Source organism: Megascapheus bottae, chromosome 9 (genome assembly GCF_031878675.1).
Source record: "Megascapheus bottae isolate mThoBot1 chromosome 9, mThoBot2.hap1, whole genome shotgun sequence".
Classification (NCBI taxonomy): domain Eukaryota; kingdom Metazoa; phylum Chordata; class Mammalia; order Rodentia; family Geomyidae; genus Megascapheus; species Megascapheus bottae.
This window is the reverse complement of record NC_143517.1, coordinates 16,500,898-16,513,546: the sequence shown is the minus strand read 5'-3', so window position 1 is coordinate 16,513,546 and position 12,649 is coordinate 16,500,898. Positions and strand designations below refer to the sequence as shown.

The window sequence follows — 12,649 nt, the reverse complement described above, 5'->3', positions numbered from 1 at the left end:
AAAAGAAACGCAGAAAACTAACAAAAACCCTTAAGAGATATCCCAGGAATCAGCTACGGTCCCCCTTTCCCCTTATATTATGACCTCCGGCCTGGACTAGATCATTCGCTTTATTTTCCCGGCCCGCCATATCCCTGGACGTTTATTTACGGTACCTCCTTCATAGAGAGCCTTTCCACTCCCCTCCCCTTTAGTAGTCGTGAACTTCAGACCCTCCGCTACAACACCTAAGGCTTTTGATTCTGTTTTCGCTTCATCCTCCCTACGGCCCAGGAGAGAGGGCAGAGGGACGAGACGCGTGGCACCCTGGGAAATGTGGTCTTTTGGCCTCTCCCACATGAGCCATAGAGTGACTAAAACGACCAAGGAGGCCTAATTAGAACTACAATTCCCAACAGGCCACACGAGTCACCATCTTCCCTTCGTCTTCTCAGCCGATAGCCTTCCTCTTCCTCCTTTCCACGGGCGCCGAACCGCTTGGCATTATGGTATTTGTAGTCTTTTTGGACGAAAACTCCGATACACTCAAAAGGCAATAGAGACCGGAAAACTGCAATTCCCAGAGGGTAAAGCGGAAGCTGCGCCTGCGCGGTCTCAGTGAGGGCGTGTATATCAGTGTATCTGAGGGAGAGAGCGAGAGTGAGTGAGTGTGAGTGCGGGCTGGGGTGGTGGCCGTTACGTTCGGGGCAACGGCTACGGCTGTGGAGAAGTAAGAAGAGAAGCAACGTCCGGCGCTTCCGCTTTTGCTTAGGAGGAGGAGGAGCCGGTAGGGAAAGGAAAGTGGTTCGCCCTGGGCCTGGACCTGATCGAGTCGGGTCGGTGGGGGTCTGGGTTATGAGCCTTTGAGGGTCGCTTGGGACGCGGGAGCGAGCCTCGAGAGCCGAAAGCGATGTCTCAGCCACCGCCGCCGCCTCCGCTGCCGCCGCCGCCTCCCCCCGAGGCTCCTCACAGTCCGTCGTCTGTGGCGGCAGCGGCGGCCGCCGCTCCGGGGGGACTCTCCAAGAGGAGAGACCGGAGAATCCTTTCCGGGAGCTGCCCGGATCCCAAGTGCCAGGCGCGCCTCTTCTTCCCGGCCTCCGGTTCTGTCAGCATCGAGTGTACCGAGTGCGGACAGCGGCACGAGCAGCACCAGCTCCAGGGGGTGGAGGAGGTGACCGACCCGGACGTAGTACTGCACAACCTGCTGCGGAACGCGCTTCTCGGGGTGACGGGGGCGCCCAAGAAGAACACGGAACTGGTAAAGGTGATGGGCCTCTCTAATTACCACTGTAAATTGTTGTCGCCCATATTGGCTCGCTATGGAATGGACAAACAGACAGGTCGGGCTAAACTGCTCCGGGACATGAACCAGGGCGAACTGTTCGATTGTGCTTTACTGGGTGACCGTGCCTTCCTCATTGAGCCAGAGCATGTGAACACGGTGGGCTACGGCAAGGACCGCTCCGGGAGCCTCCTTTATTTGCATGACACTCTTGAGGATATCAAGCGGGCCAATAAAAGTCAGGAATGCCTCATTCCAGTGCATGTGGATGGGGATGGACACTGCCTAGTGCATGCTGTGTCTCGGGCCCTAGTAGGCCGAGAACTCTTCTGGCATGCCCTGAGAGAGAATCTCAAACAGCACTTTCAGCAGCACCTGGCCCAATATCAAGCCCTGTTCCATGACTTTATTGATGCCGCGGAGTGGGAGGACATTATTAATGAGTGTGATCCTCTGTTTGTGCCACCCGAGGGTGTGCCCTTAGGCCTGAGGAACATCCACATATTTGGCCTTGCTAATGTGTTACATCGTCCTATAATCCTGTTAGATTCCCTCAGCGGCATGAGAAGCTCTGGTGATTATTCAGCCACCTTTCTGCCTGGGCTCATACCCGCAGAGAAGTGTACTGGAAGAGATGGCCATTTGAACAAACCAATCTGTATTGCGTGGAGTAGCTCTGGTAGAAATCATTATATCCCCCTAGTAGGCATAAAAGGGGCTGCTTTGCCCAAACTGCCAATGAATTTGCTTCCCAAAGCGTGGGGTGTGCCTCAAGATCTTATTAAAAAGTACATCAAACTTGAGGAGGATGGTGGTTGTGTTATTGGAGGAGACAGAAGTTTGCAAGATAAATACTTACTTAGACTTGTTGCTGCTATGGAAGAAGTCTTTATGGACAAACATGGTATCCATCCTAGTCTGGTAGCTGATGTCCATCAGTATTTCTACAGAAGGACTGGCGTGATAGGAGTTCAGCCTGAAGAAGTAACGGCAGCTGCTAAAAAAGCAGTAATGGATAATCGCCTTCACAAATGTTTGCTCTGTGGTGCCCTTTCTGAACTTCATGTCCCTCCAGAGTGGTTGGCTCCAGGAGGGAAACTGTATAACCTGGCAAAAAGTACTCACGGACAGCTGAGGCCTGACAAAAATTATAGCTTTCCTTTAAACAATTTGGTTTGCTCATATGACCAATTGAAGGATATTCTGGTACCAGACTATGGATTGAGTAATTTAACAGCTTGTAATTGGTGCCATGGCTCATCTGTGCGAAGGGTCAGAGGAGATGGATCTATTGTGTATTTGGATGGAGACAGAACTAATTCTAAATCCACTGGTGGCAAATGTGGTTGTGGATTCAAACACTTTTGGGATGGTAAAGAGTATGACAATCTACCAGAAGCTTTCCCTATTACTTTAGAATGGGGAGGAAGAGTGGTCAGAGAAACAGTATATTGGTTCCAGTATGAAAGCGAGCAGTCTTTGAATAGTAATGTTTATGATGTTGCAATGAAACTTGTTACCAAGCACTTTCCAGGTGAATTTGGGAGTGAAATCCTAGTTCAGAAAGTTGTCCACACTATATTGCATCAAACTGCCAAAAAGAATCCTGATGATTATACGCCTGTAAACATAGATGGTGCTCATGCCCAGCGAATTGGAGATGTGCAAGCACAAGAAGAGTCTCAGCTTCCTACTAAAATTATTCTTACTGGACAGAAAACAAAAACTTTGCACAAGGAAGAGTTAAACATGAGCAAAACTGAAAGAACTATTCAACATAATATTACAGAACAGGCTTCTGCAATGCAGAAACGGAAAACAGAAAAGTTAAAACAAGAACAAAAAGGACAACCTAGAACTGTTTCTCCTAGTGCCATTCGTGATGGTCCATCCTCTGCACCTGCTACCCCTACCAAGGCTCCCTATTCGCCTACAACTTCTAAGGAGAAGAAGATCCGAATAACAACTAATGATGGACGACAGTCCATGGTTACACTTAAGTCTTCAACCACCTTTTTTGAACTTCAGGAAAGTATAGCCAGGGAATTCAACATTCCTCCGTATTTACAGTGCATTCGATATGGCTTTCCTCCTAAAGAGTTAATGCCACCACAGGCAGGCATGGAAAAGGAGCCTGTTCCTTTACAGCATGGGGACAGAATTACAATAGATATTCTAAAAAGCAAAGCAGAAGGTGGTCAGTCTGCTGCAGCACACTCAGCCCACACTGTGAACCAAGAAGAGATTGCTGTTACTAGTAAACTGTCATCTAAAGAACTTCTCGAGCAAACTGACAAAGAGATGTACTCCTTGTGTCTTTTGGCAACATTAATGGGTAAGATCAATTTACTTCAGATGGTACATATTAACTGTGAATAGAATAGAGTTTTCTTGTTGCCTAGGAAACAAACATCTGTGATCATTGTAAATACTTGATTATATATTTTAGGAGAAAATAATCAAGTTTCGGGAGTAATAGTTCATGTGATTGAGTGATTAAGGAAAACAAGTACAAAGTGAAAGTAGTCCCTCAGCTGACACTGAATTATTTAAATATATCTTATTTAAATTTTTTTAAAACAGACTCATATGTAAAGGCTTTTTCTTTGACCTTTCTCTCTCCCTTCAAGCTTTGTTAGGCCTTTCCATTTTGCTCCTTTTTCATTTATTTTTAAATTTCATTTTCCTGCTTCTCATGTGATTTCAGGACTTCCTGCTCAGTGATTTTCAGTTTCTAGTGTTTATATTCTTGATGCATTCCCCCTTAGTAATAGTTTCTCTTCTCCATTTCCTATTCTCTCTTTCATAATTCATCACATTTTTCTTATTCATTTCTATTTCATTGTTCAGTGAATCTTTGCATAAGAAACAAAACGATGGGCTAAGAAGTACTTTTTAATAGTTCAGCATAAATTAAAATATCAACTAAATATGTAAACCTTTAGATGATTTGGGGTCATCTAGTAGTACACTTTTTACATTATCTTTTTACTATTAAAATTGCTTCAATGTTTTACTAACTCTAAAAGTATAAAGTATAAAAGTATAAAGTATATTAGATATGATATTAGAAGGGCTTTATTTTTGTTGTGATACACCTTTTTTGTTGTGATACTAGATAGGTGGTCTGGGTTGATTCTGTTTTCAAAGAGTACTAAATAGCAAAGAATTAGACCTTGACCTCCCATATTGAAGATTATTCACTTCTGACTTACTAAATTTGGGGGCCTAGTAGTTAATCAGAGATTTTTAAACTAATTTATAGCTTGATTTTTTTTCATGCTTTTCCTTTCCTTTATTTTTGAATGTTGGATAGAGATAATTATACATACATACAATTTGTTTACAAATGTTATAGCGTGATATTTTTTATTTTAATTTGGTGGACACTGCACTTTGACTAGAGGAACTATCTTTAGCACTACACATTTTTCTCCATCTCAGAGTTTTTGTTGTTTAGCGACTGAATCGAATTGAGGTAAATTTGTGTGATCCTTGGCATCAGAAAGACTTAGAATTTGAAAGTTGGTTCTATTACTTAACTTGTGATTTCAGGCATTTTCCTCAGCTCTCCAGAACTTGAGTTACTTCTATACAAGGACTCCTTGTAATTGGTATGTAAAGGCAATGGTGAAGTATTTCTAGACCTCTAAAAATTAAATAATGTCCTTACAGAAAGGATAAAATTATATAAATAAAGAAAATATTTTCAAAAGATTGGCACTCTTCTAGGTAAAACCCAAGAAAGAGTAGGTCTTCTTAAATAGGAATTGAAATCTTGAAGATGTAACTTGTATCTTCTCTAATTTTGTAAATTTGGTACCTACTATAGTGCTCATGCAGGAATAAGGCACTTTCAAAATTTTTTTAATTGAATTCAATAGATGGCATTAACATATGTAAAGAAAGGCTGTAGCTGCAGAAATGGAATGGATGGTCAGCACTGAACATTGAAAAAGGTTGAAAAGCAGAATTTGGCAATGTTCACACACTGTTGTACAAAGGAGAATGATACATTATCTGTACTTCATGATAATTCTGGTAATTAGAAAGGTAATCTTTGCTGATGGGTCAGAAATATATAATCAGTCCTGACTATAAAGCCACTCTGAAAGATCTCAGTCCCTTTATCCATCATTTATTTTTTCAGATATTTACCTTCCTGATAATAAATATTTATGTACAGCTGCAAATAAGGATTATATTCACTGGGTAGATTAATACTTGGCCTGCTGGGATTCATATACTTAGAAATCTGATTAGTATGATAATCTTTCACAATGAAAATTAGTAAAACTAATTCTGGTTTATAATTCCTTTTCTGAGTTTGATTTGAGCTTCTTGAATCTGTTTGTGAAAGAGTCTATGGACTGAAATGAGTTAAAAAAATAATGTTTATTCCTAACTTTCCTGCTAATATTTAATGTTGATGTTCACAAATGTACAATTTAAAAAATACCTTCTAGTCCCACAGAATTTGAATTAAATGGCTTGATAATTTTATACTAATAGCTCTTGAGAAATTTTATGCTTTAATATACTAAGAGTGCTGACCCTCTACAAATTTTCTTCAATTCTCATAACTTCAAATGATGTAGAAAGTATTCTTAATAAATGTGTATTTATAAAATGTATTTTGATAGTTCGGTACATTCATATATAAAGAGTGCTTGGGACTAGTGATATTCAGATTGGGGAGGGCTGGAAAATTACACTAAATTGAAATTTTTGGAAATGGCAAATTTCAGAGTGGAAAATTAATTTGTAAATTACCAAATATGAGATAAACTGCCTTTATGTTAGTTTAGAAAATAGCTTAGAAAATAATGACCTTTGCTGGCTGTTTTGAATGAATTCCCCCTACTTAGGATTTGTTGTATCCTCTTTGTTCACCTTACAGTACTGATCACAAATTTAATGATCTTATTTGTTGTTACAGTTGTTTGTGTCTCCCACCTTGATTATAAGGTCCTTATAGGTAGACGCTATAGCTTAATTTATTAGTGAATCCCTTATCATATAGTACAGGACATGCACATAGTAGGTGCAAATAAGAGTTTACTAAATGAACGAACACAGATTATTTCAGCAAAATGAATGTATGCTATGAGCTTGAAATTGCTGGAGGTACAAAGATGGATGAGACATAGATCTTACCCATCATAAAATTACCTGCAGGATCACCACTAGGGAAGTCCTCTGCTTTATAGCTTTCATCAAAACACTGCCAGCTTTCCTTTCTATAGATATGAAAATTAAAAACCTCAAAATATGACTGACATATATTTTAGAAAAATTTTTCAAAAGCTAGTCACCAGTGGCTCATTCAACACCTGTAATCTTCACTACTCATGAGGCTGAGATCTGAGGGCTGTGGTTCAAAGCCAAATCTGAGATTTTTATGTCCAATTAACCAATCAGTAAAAAGCTATAAGTTGAGTTGTGGCTCAGATGGTAGAATTCATAAGAATTCTGAGATTTCCTAAGTTTAAGCCCTGAGTTTGTAGGTGTAGTGGCACCTATAAAAAGGGAAAACTTATTCAATTAAATAACACACACACACACACACACACACGCACACATGGTGATTGTATAGCTTCATGAAATGGGCTCACCATATAGTACCAGGAATGTGTTGACTTCCTATTATTTAGGGATGTTTTTGTTTTTGTTTTTTTGTGGAAGGGGGGTTGCTGGAGGTTGAACTCAAGGCTGCCTTTTATTTTGCTTTTAACTAGCATATTCATTAAATGGAATTTGTATATTTATATCAACTAAACAATAGGTGCATATTTTTTTGGTCAAGATAGACCACATGTATTAACTAGTCACAATCATTTTGAATCATATGTAGCAGAAAATGGAACAATAGTGTTCTTTCTAATGTTTCAGATATTTTAAATCTATTTTGTTGAGAGCACTAGAAGTATTGAACTTAGTTTTTTTTTCAGACTGTCATCTTCATTATTTAAATAGTACCTAGATGACTTCAACTCAACCTTTTCTCAGAGTATGATGCTAAAATTTTTGTGGACCAGTTATTTGGTATGTGTGTGATAGTGTATTTTAAATATGGTAAATGCCTCAGCACCACTTCTGGCTTTTTTCTATGTATGTGGTACTGAGGAATCAAACCCGGGTCTTTATGTATGCTAGGCAAGCATTCTACCACTAGGCCAAACTCCTGGCCCCAACTTATTTCATTTTGATATACTTTCTATGCCTTCTTTCTTCCTGAAAGAAGTATGTCCTGCAGTATTTTTTCATAATACCTCTTGATGTGTGTGTGTGTGTTCTTCATCAAACTCAAAGCCTAATCATCCATGCTAAGCATTCTGCTACTGAGTTAAAACACTAACCATGCCTGGCGAGGTGGCTTACACCTGTAATTCTAGCTACTCAGGTGGCTGAGATCTGAGGATCAAGGTCAAAGCCAGAAAAGGCACAAAAGGACCTGAGACTCTTTATCTCTAATAAAGCTCTAGAAAACAGGAAGTGGGACTTGGTTCAAGGTAGGGCGCCAGCCTTGAGCTGAAGTGCTCAAGGACAGTGCCCAGGCTGAGTTCAAGTCCCAAGACCCATACAAAAAAGAGAAAAACCAAACACTAATCCCATTCTACCTCTTGATGTTCACGAATATCTCAAGATTTTCTAGAATCATACTTGAGACTCATGATTATTTTCTAGGATGATGCTAGATGAAGGGTAGTTTTCAAATAGTGATACTACTTATGTATATTCTGTATATGCCATCTGATGGTCATATTTATTTATATGTCACGTATTTGTAATGGGAGAGTAGTCATAAAGTTCAATGAAAATGCATATAATTAATTTGGGTATAGGTGACTTAAGCATACTAACTACTGAAGAAGCTGACCTGGGAAGGACAGTGTGAAACTCTTTCTTCCAATTAACCACCAAAAAAGCTGGAAGTGAACAGTTGTTTGCCTTAAGCAAAAAAGCTCAGGGACAGAACCCAGGCCCTGAGTGAAAGCCCCAGGACTGACCAAAAAAAAAAAAAAGCATGTCGATGCATTTACAGACATATGTATGCATTGGAAATAGTGGTTTTATATAATCATAGTTTGAAGATTTAACATTAATTATATTCCTTTCTATCAGATAATTGATACTTTTAAATTTTTTCAATTATAAGATGTGATGTATAACATGAAATATAGTACTTAACATTGTAAAGGAAATTATTATTAGCAGATTGGATGTATTGTGTGTTGTCTATGTGTATTTATACATAATTGGGCTGGTATGCATGATTGCATTATTAATTTTTTTAACTGATGGTGACTCTAAAAGCTGTATGAGTGGATACATTTAAGGGCCTGAGTATAAGAAGCAGGTATATCTTTCTTAGAAGCAATTTTGACTATAGGGTTAGATAAGGAATTAGATGGGAGGTTCTACAGAAAGAGTAGAGATGTGGCAACAATCATTTCAGCAAATGAATACCTTTGGGTTCATACTTTAAATTTAGAACAACTTAAATTATTTTAGGAATTTGAAATGCATTAAGGTTATTTTTATTTAAATCATAATTTAAGTCTTCCTTCCTTTTTTTTTTTTTTTTGTGGGTCATGGGGTGTGAACTCAGCCTAGGCACTGTCCCTGAGCTCTTCAGCTCAAGGCTACCAACCTATCCTTGAGCCAAACCCAACTTCCCATTTTCTAGAGATTAATTGAAGATGAGTCTCAAGTCCTTTTGTGCCTGGGCTGGCTTTAAACCTTGATCTCCAGATCTCAGCCAACTGATTTTTTTTTGCCAGTCCTGGGCCTTGAACTCAGGGCCTGGGCACTGTCCTTGGGCTTTCTCAAGGATAGAGCTCTGCCATTTGAGCCACAGCACCATTTCTGGCTTTTTTTCTATATATGTGGTACTGAAGAATCGAACCTGGGTCCGTCTGTCCATCCTGCCCCCCCACCTTCCCTTCCTTCCTTCCTTCCTTCCTTCCTTCCTTCCTTCCTTCCTTCCTTCCCTCCCTCCCTCCCTCCCTCCCTCCCTCCCTCCCTCCCTCCCTTCCTTCCTTCCTTCCTTCCTTCCTTCCTTCCTTCCTTCTATTGTGGGACTTGGAACTCTGGGCCTGGGCATTGTCTCTGAGCTCTTCAGCTCAAGACTACTGCCCTACCCCTTCAGCCATAGTTCTACTTCCAGCTTTTTGGTGGTTAATGAGAGACTAGAGTTTCATAGACTTTCGTGCCCAGGCTGGCTTAGAACTGTGATCTTCAGATCTCAGTCTCCTGAACAGCTAGGATTAAGGTGTGAGCCACTGGTGCCCTGCTTTACACTTTTTTTTTTTTTTTTTGGCCAGTCCTCAGGTTTGAACTCAGGGCCTAGGCACTGCCTTTTGGCTTTTTCCTCAAGGCTAGTGCTCTACCATTAGACTCACAGCACCACTTTTGGCATGGTAGGCAAGCACTGTGCCACTAGGCCAAACTCCCAGCCCTCTGCTTTATAATTTTTTATTTTTAGTTGAGACATAGTAACTGTATGTGTTTATAAAGTGCAATGTGATATTTTAATGCTTTTATACAATATATAATGATCAGATCAGGGTTATTGGCATACTTCACCTCAGTCATATATCATGTTCTATACTGGAAACATTTAAATTCCTTTCTACTAGCCTGTCATCCTCCTTCCCCCATTCTGTCTGTATCAGTCTATCTAGTTCTAATACTGGGCCTTGAACTAAAAACTTCAAGCTTTTTTTCCCCTCAAGGCTGGAACACTATCTACCACTTGTGCCAAACATCCATTTCCTCTGTTGGCTTTTTTTTTTTTTTTTTTGCTAGTCTTGTGGCTTGAACTCAGGGCCTGGGCACTGCCCTTGAGCTTTCTCAAGGCTAGTACTCTACCACTTGAGCCACAGCATCATGTCTGGCTTTTTTTTGTGTGTGTTGTACCAAGGAATTTAACCCAGAACTTCGTGGGTTACCACTAGGCCACACTCCTGGCCTTCTATAGCCATTTAAAAATATACAGTTGAAGGCTAGAGATATGGCTCAGGTGGAGAAGAGCATTCAAATTCCAGTAACAACAACAACTTCAACCTCTCCCCCCCATCAAAATTGTGGCCCTACTGTGCTATAGAATATTGGAAGGTGTTCTTCCTGTTCAACTGCACCCCTGCATGCCTATTAGCCATCTTCTATCCTTCTTTAAAATTTTTTAATTCAATTTTATTGTTAAGGTGATATACAGAGAGGTTATAGTTACACATATAAGGTAATGAGTACATTTCTTGTTGAACATTGTTACTCCCTCCCTTGATTTTCTCCTACTTACCCTAACCCTTAGGTCCCCTTGCCCCCCAAGACTTATGTCCTTCTTTTTTGAGTCATGGGGCTTGAACTAGGCCTGGGTGCTGTTCCTGAGCTCTTCAGCTCAAGGCTACCACCCTACCCTTGAGCCAAGCCCCACTTCTGTTTTCTAGAGGTTAATTAGACATAGAGTCTCAGGTCCTTTTGAGCCTAGATGGGCTTTGAACCTTGACCCTCAGTTCTCAGCCTTCTTAGTAGCTAGGATTACAGGCATGAGCCACTGCACCTACGACTTATGACCTTTTAAACTTACTTTGTTAGGATGTGTGTGTGTGTGTGTGCTAGTTGTGGATCTTGGAACTGGGCAGTGTCTGAAGACTGAAGTGCTCTACTACTTGAACTACAGTTCCATTTTCAAAATGCTTGGCTTTTTGGTGGAGTCTTACAAACTTTCGTGCCTAGTGTGGTTTGACTGTTGATCCTTATATTTCAGCCTCTGTGTAGCTAGAATTACAAGCATGAACCACTGGTGCCTGACTTAAAAAAAACAAACAAACAAACAAAAAAACCTTTTTTTTTTTTTTTTTCTTGCCTGTCCTGGGGCTTGACTTAGGGCCTAAGCACTGGCCTTCGGCTTTCTTAATGCTAGAGCTCTAACACTTGAGCTACAGCGTTACTTCTGGCTTTTTTCTATGTATGTGATACTGAGGAATGGAATCTGACTCTTTATGCATGCTAGGCAAGCACTCTACCACTGGGCCAAACTCATGGCCCCAAACAAACTTTTATTTATTTATTTATTTATTTATTTATTTATTTATTTATTTATTTATTTGTTCATTTTAGCCAGTCCTGGGCTTGACTCAGGGCCTGAGCACTGTCCTGAGCCTTAGCACCCCTTCCAGCTTTTTTCTATGTGTGTGGTACCGAGAAATCGAACCCAGCTCTTCATGCATGGTAGGCAAGCACTCTATTACTGGGCCAGACTCCCGGCCCCACAAACTATTTTTTTTATTTAAGTAATAATTTAAAAAAAATTGAAGATTATAGCCGAGCACGGTGGTTCATGCCTGTAATCCTAGCTACCCAAGAAGGTTGAGCTCTGAGGATAGGGGTTCAAAGCCAGACCGGGCACTAAAGTCCAAGAGACTCTTATCTCCAATTAACCACCAGAAAACCAAAAGTGGCACTGTGGCTCAAGGGGTAGGGCTGTAGCCTTGAGCTGAATGGCTCAGGGACAGGACCCGGGCCCAGAGTTCAAGTCCCATGACTGACAAAAAAAAAAAATTGAAAATTACATCTTATCCAATAGAAAAAAAATGGATAAACGAATGGGAAAACCATCTATAATGTTGCTATATATAACTTTTTCAGATAGGAGAACTGAAGACTGTAGGAGATAGGACTATAGAAGATTATCAGTAGAAGATAAATTGCAAATAAATTACTTTATGTTAGTAAAATATACTTTTTTGTTTACACATAAGTTGAATGGCAATGTTTCATTGTTGTATTATGAAGAAATAGTTGAACCTAAAGTAAAAATAATTGGAGACTTAGAAAAATACGCATTGACGTAATATTTGCTAGAAGTTTTCCCTTGCTTTTCCTATTCTCTAAGAATTTGCTTTCTAATGAAATGGTAGAAAAAAATTAATCTTGCCAAGCATGGTGGCTCATGCCTATAATCCTAGCTACTCAGGAGACTGACATCTGAGGATGGAGTTTCAAAGTCATGTATCTCTTATCTTCAATTAATCACTAGAAAACAGGAAGTGAGGCTATGGCTCAATGGGTAGGGTGATAACCTTGAGCTTAGGAATTCAGGAACAAGGTCCAGGGATAGGGTGGTAGCCTTGTGCCGAAGAGCTCAGGAACAGCGCTCAGCCCACAGTTCAAGAACCATGACCCACCTCCCCCCCCCCACAAAAAAAAATCAATCTTTTTTATACTAGTGTACTAACTTCTCAAAAAACTATACAGTAGAAAATATTAGTTATATTTTATAGGTTTAGCATTGAAGAACAATTAACATGGTACTTCAGTTACTGTTTTTCTGTATTTTCAGGAATTGTTTTAAAGTAAAATCCTCATTTGTATTATCATGCT

At 40.1% G+C, this 12,649-nt stretch overlaps 1 protein-coding gene across 2 annotated transcripts in view; it reads left to right on the top strand.

The window, feature by feature from the left end:
- The first annotated feature begins 609 nt into the window (after positions 1 to 609).
- Positions 610 to 12,649, top strand: part of Vcpip1 (valosin containing protein interacting protein 1) — a 35,968-nt gene continuing 23,928 nt past the window's right edge. For both annotated transcript variants that reach the window (XM_090338903.1, XM_090338902.1), the window contains exon 1: positions 610 to 3,596. In XM_090338903.1, coding sequence (XP_090195029.1) covers positions 890 to 3,596 — 2,707 coding nt within the window. In that variant the 5' untranslated portion in view covers positions 610 to 889. The remainder of the gene's footprint in view (positions 3,597 to 12,649) is intronic.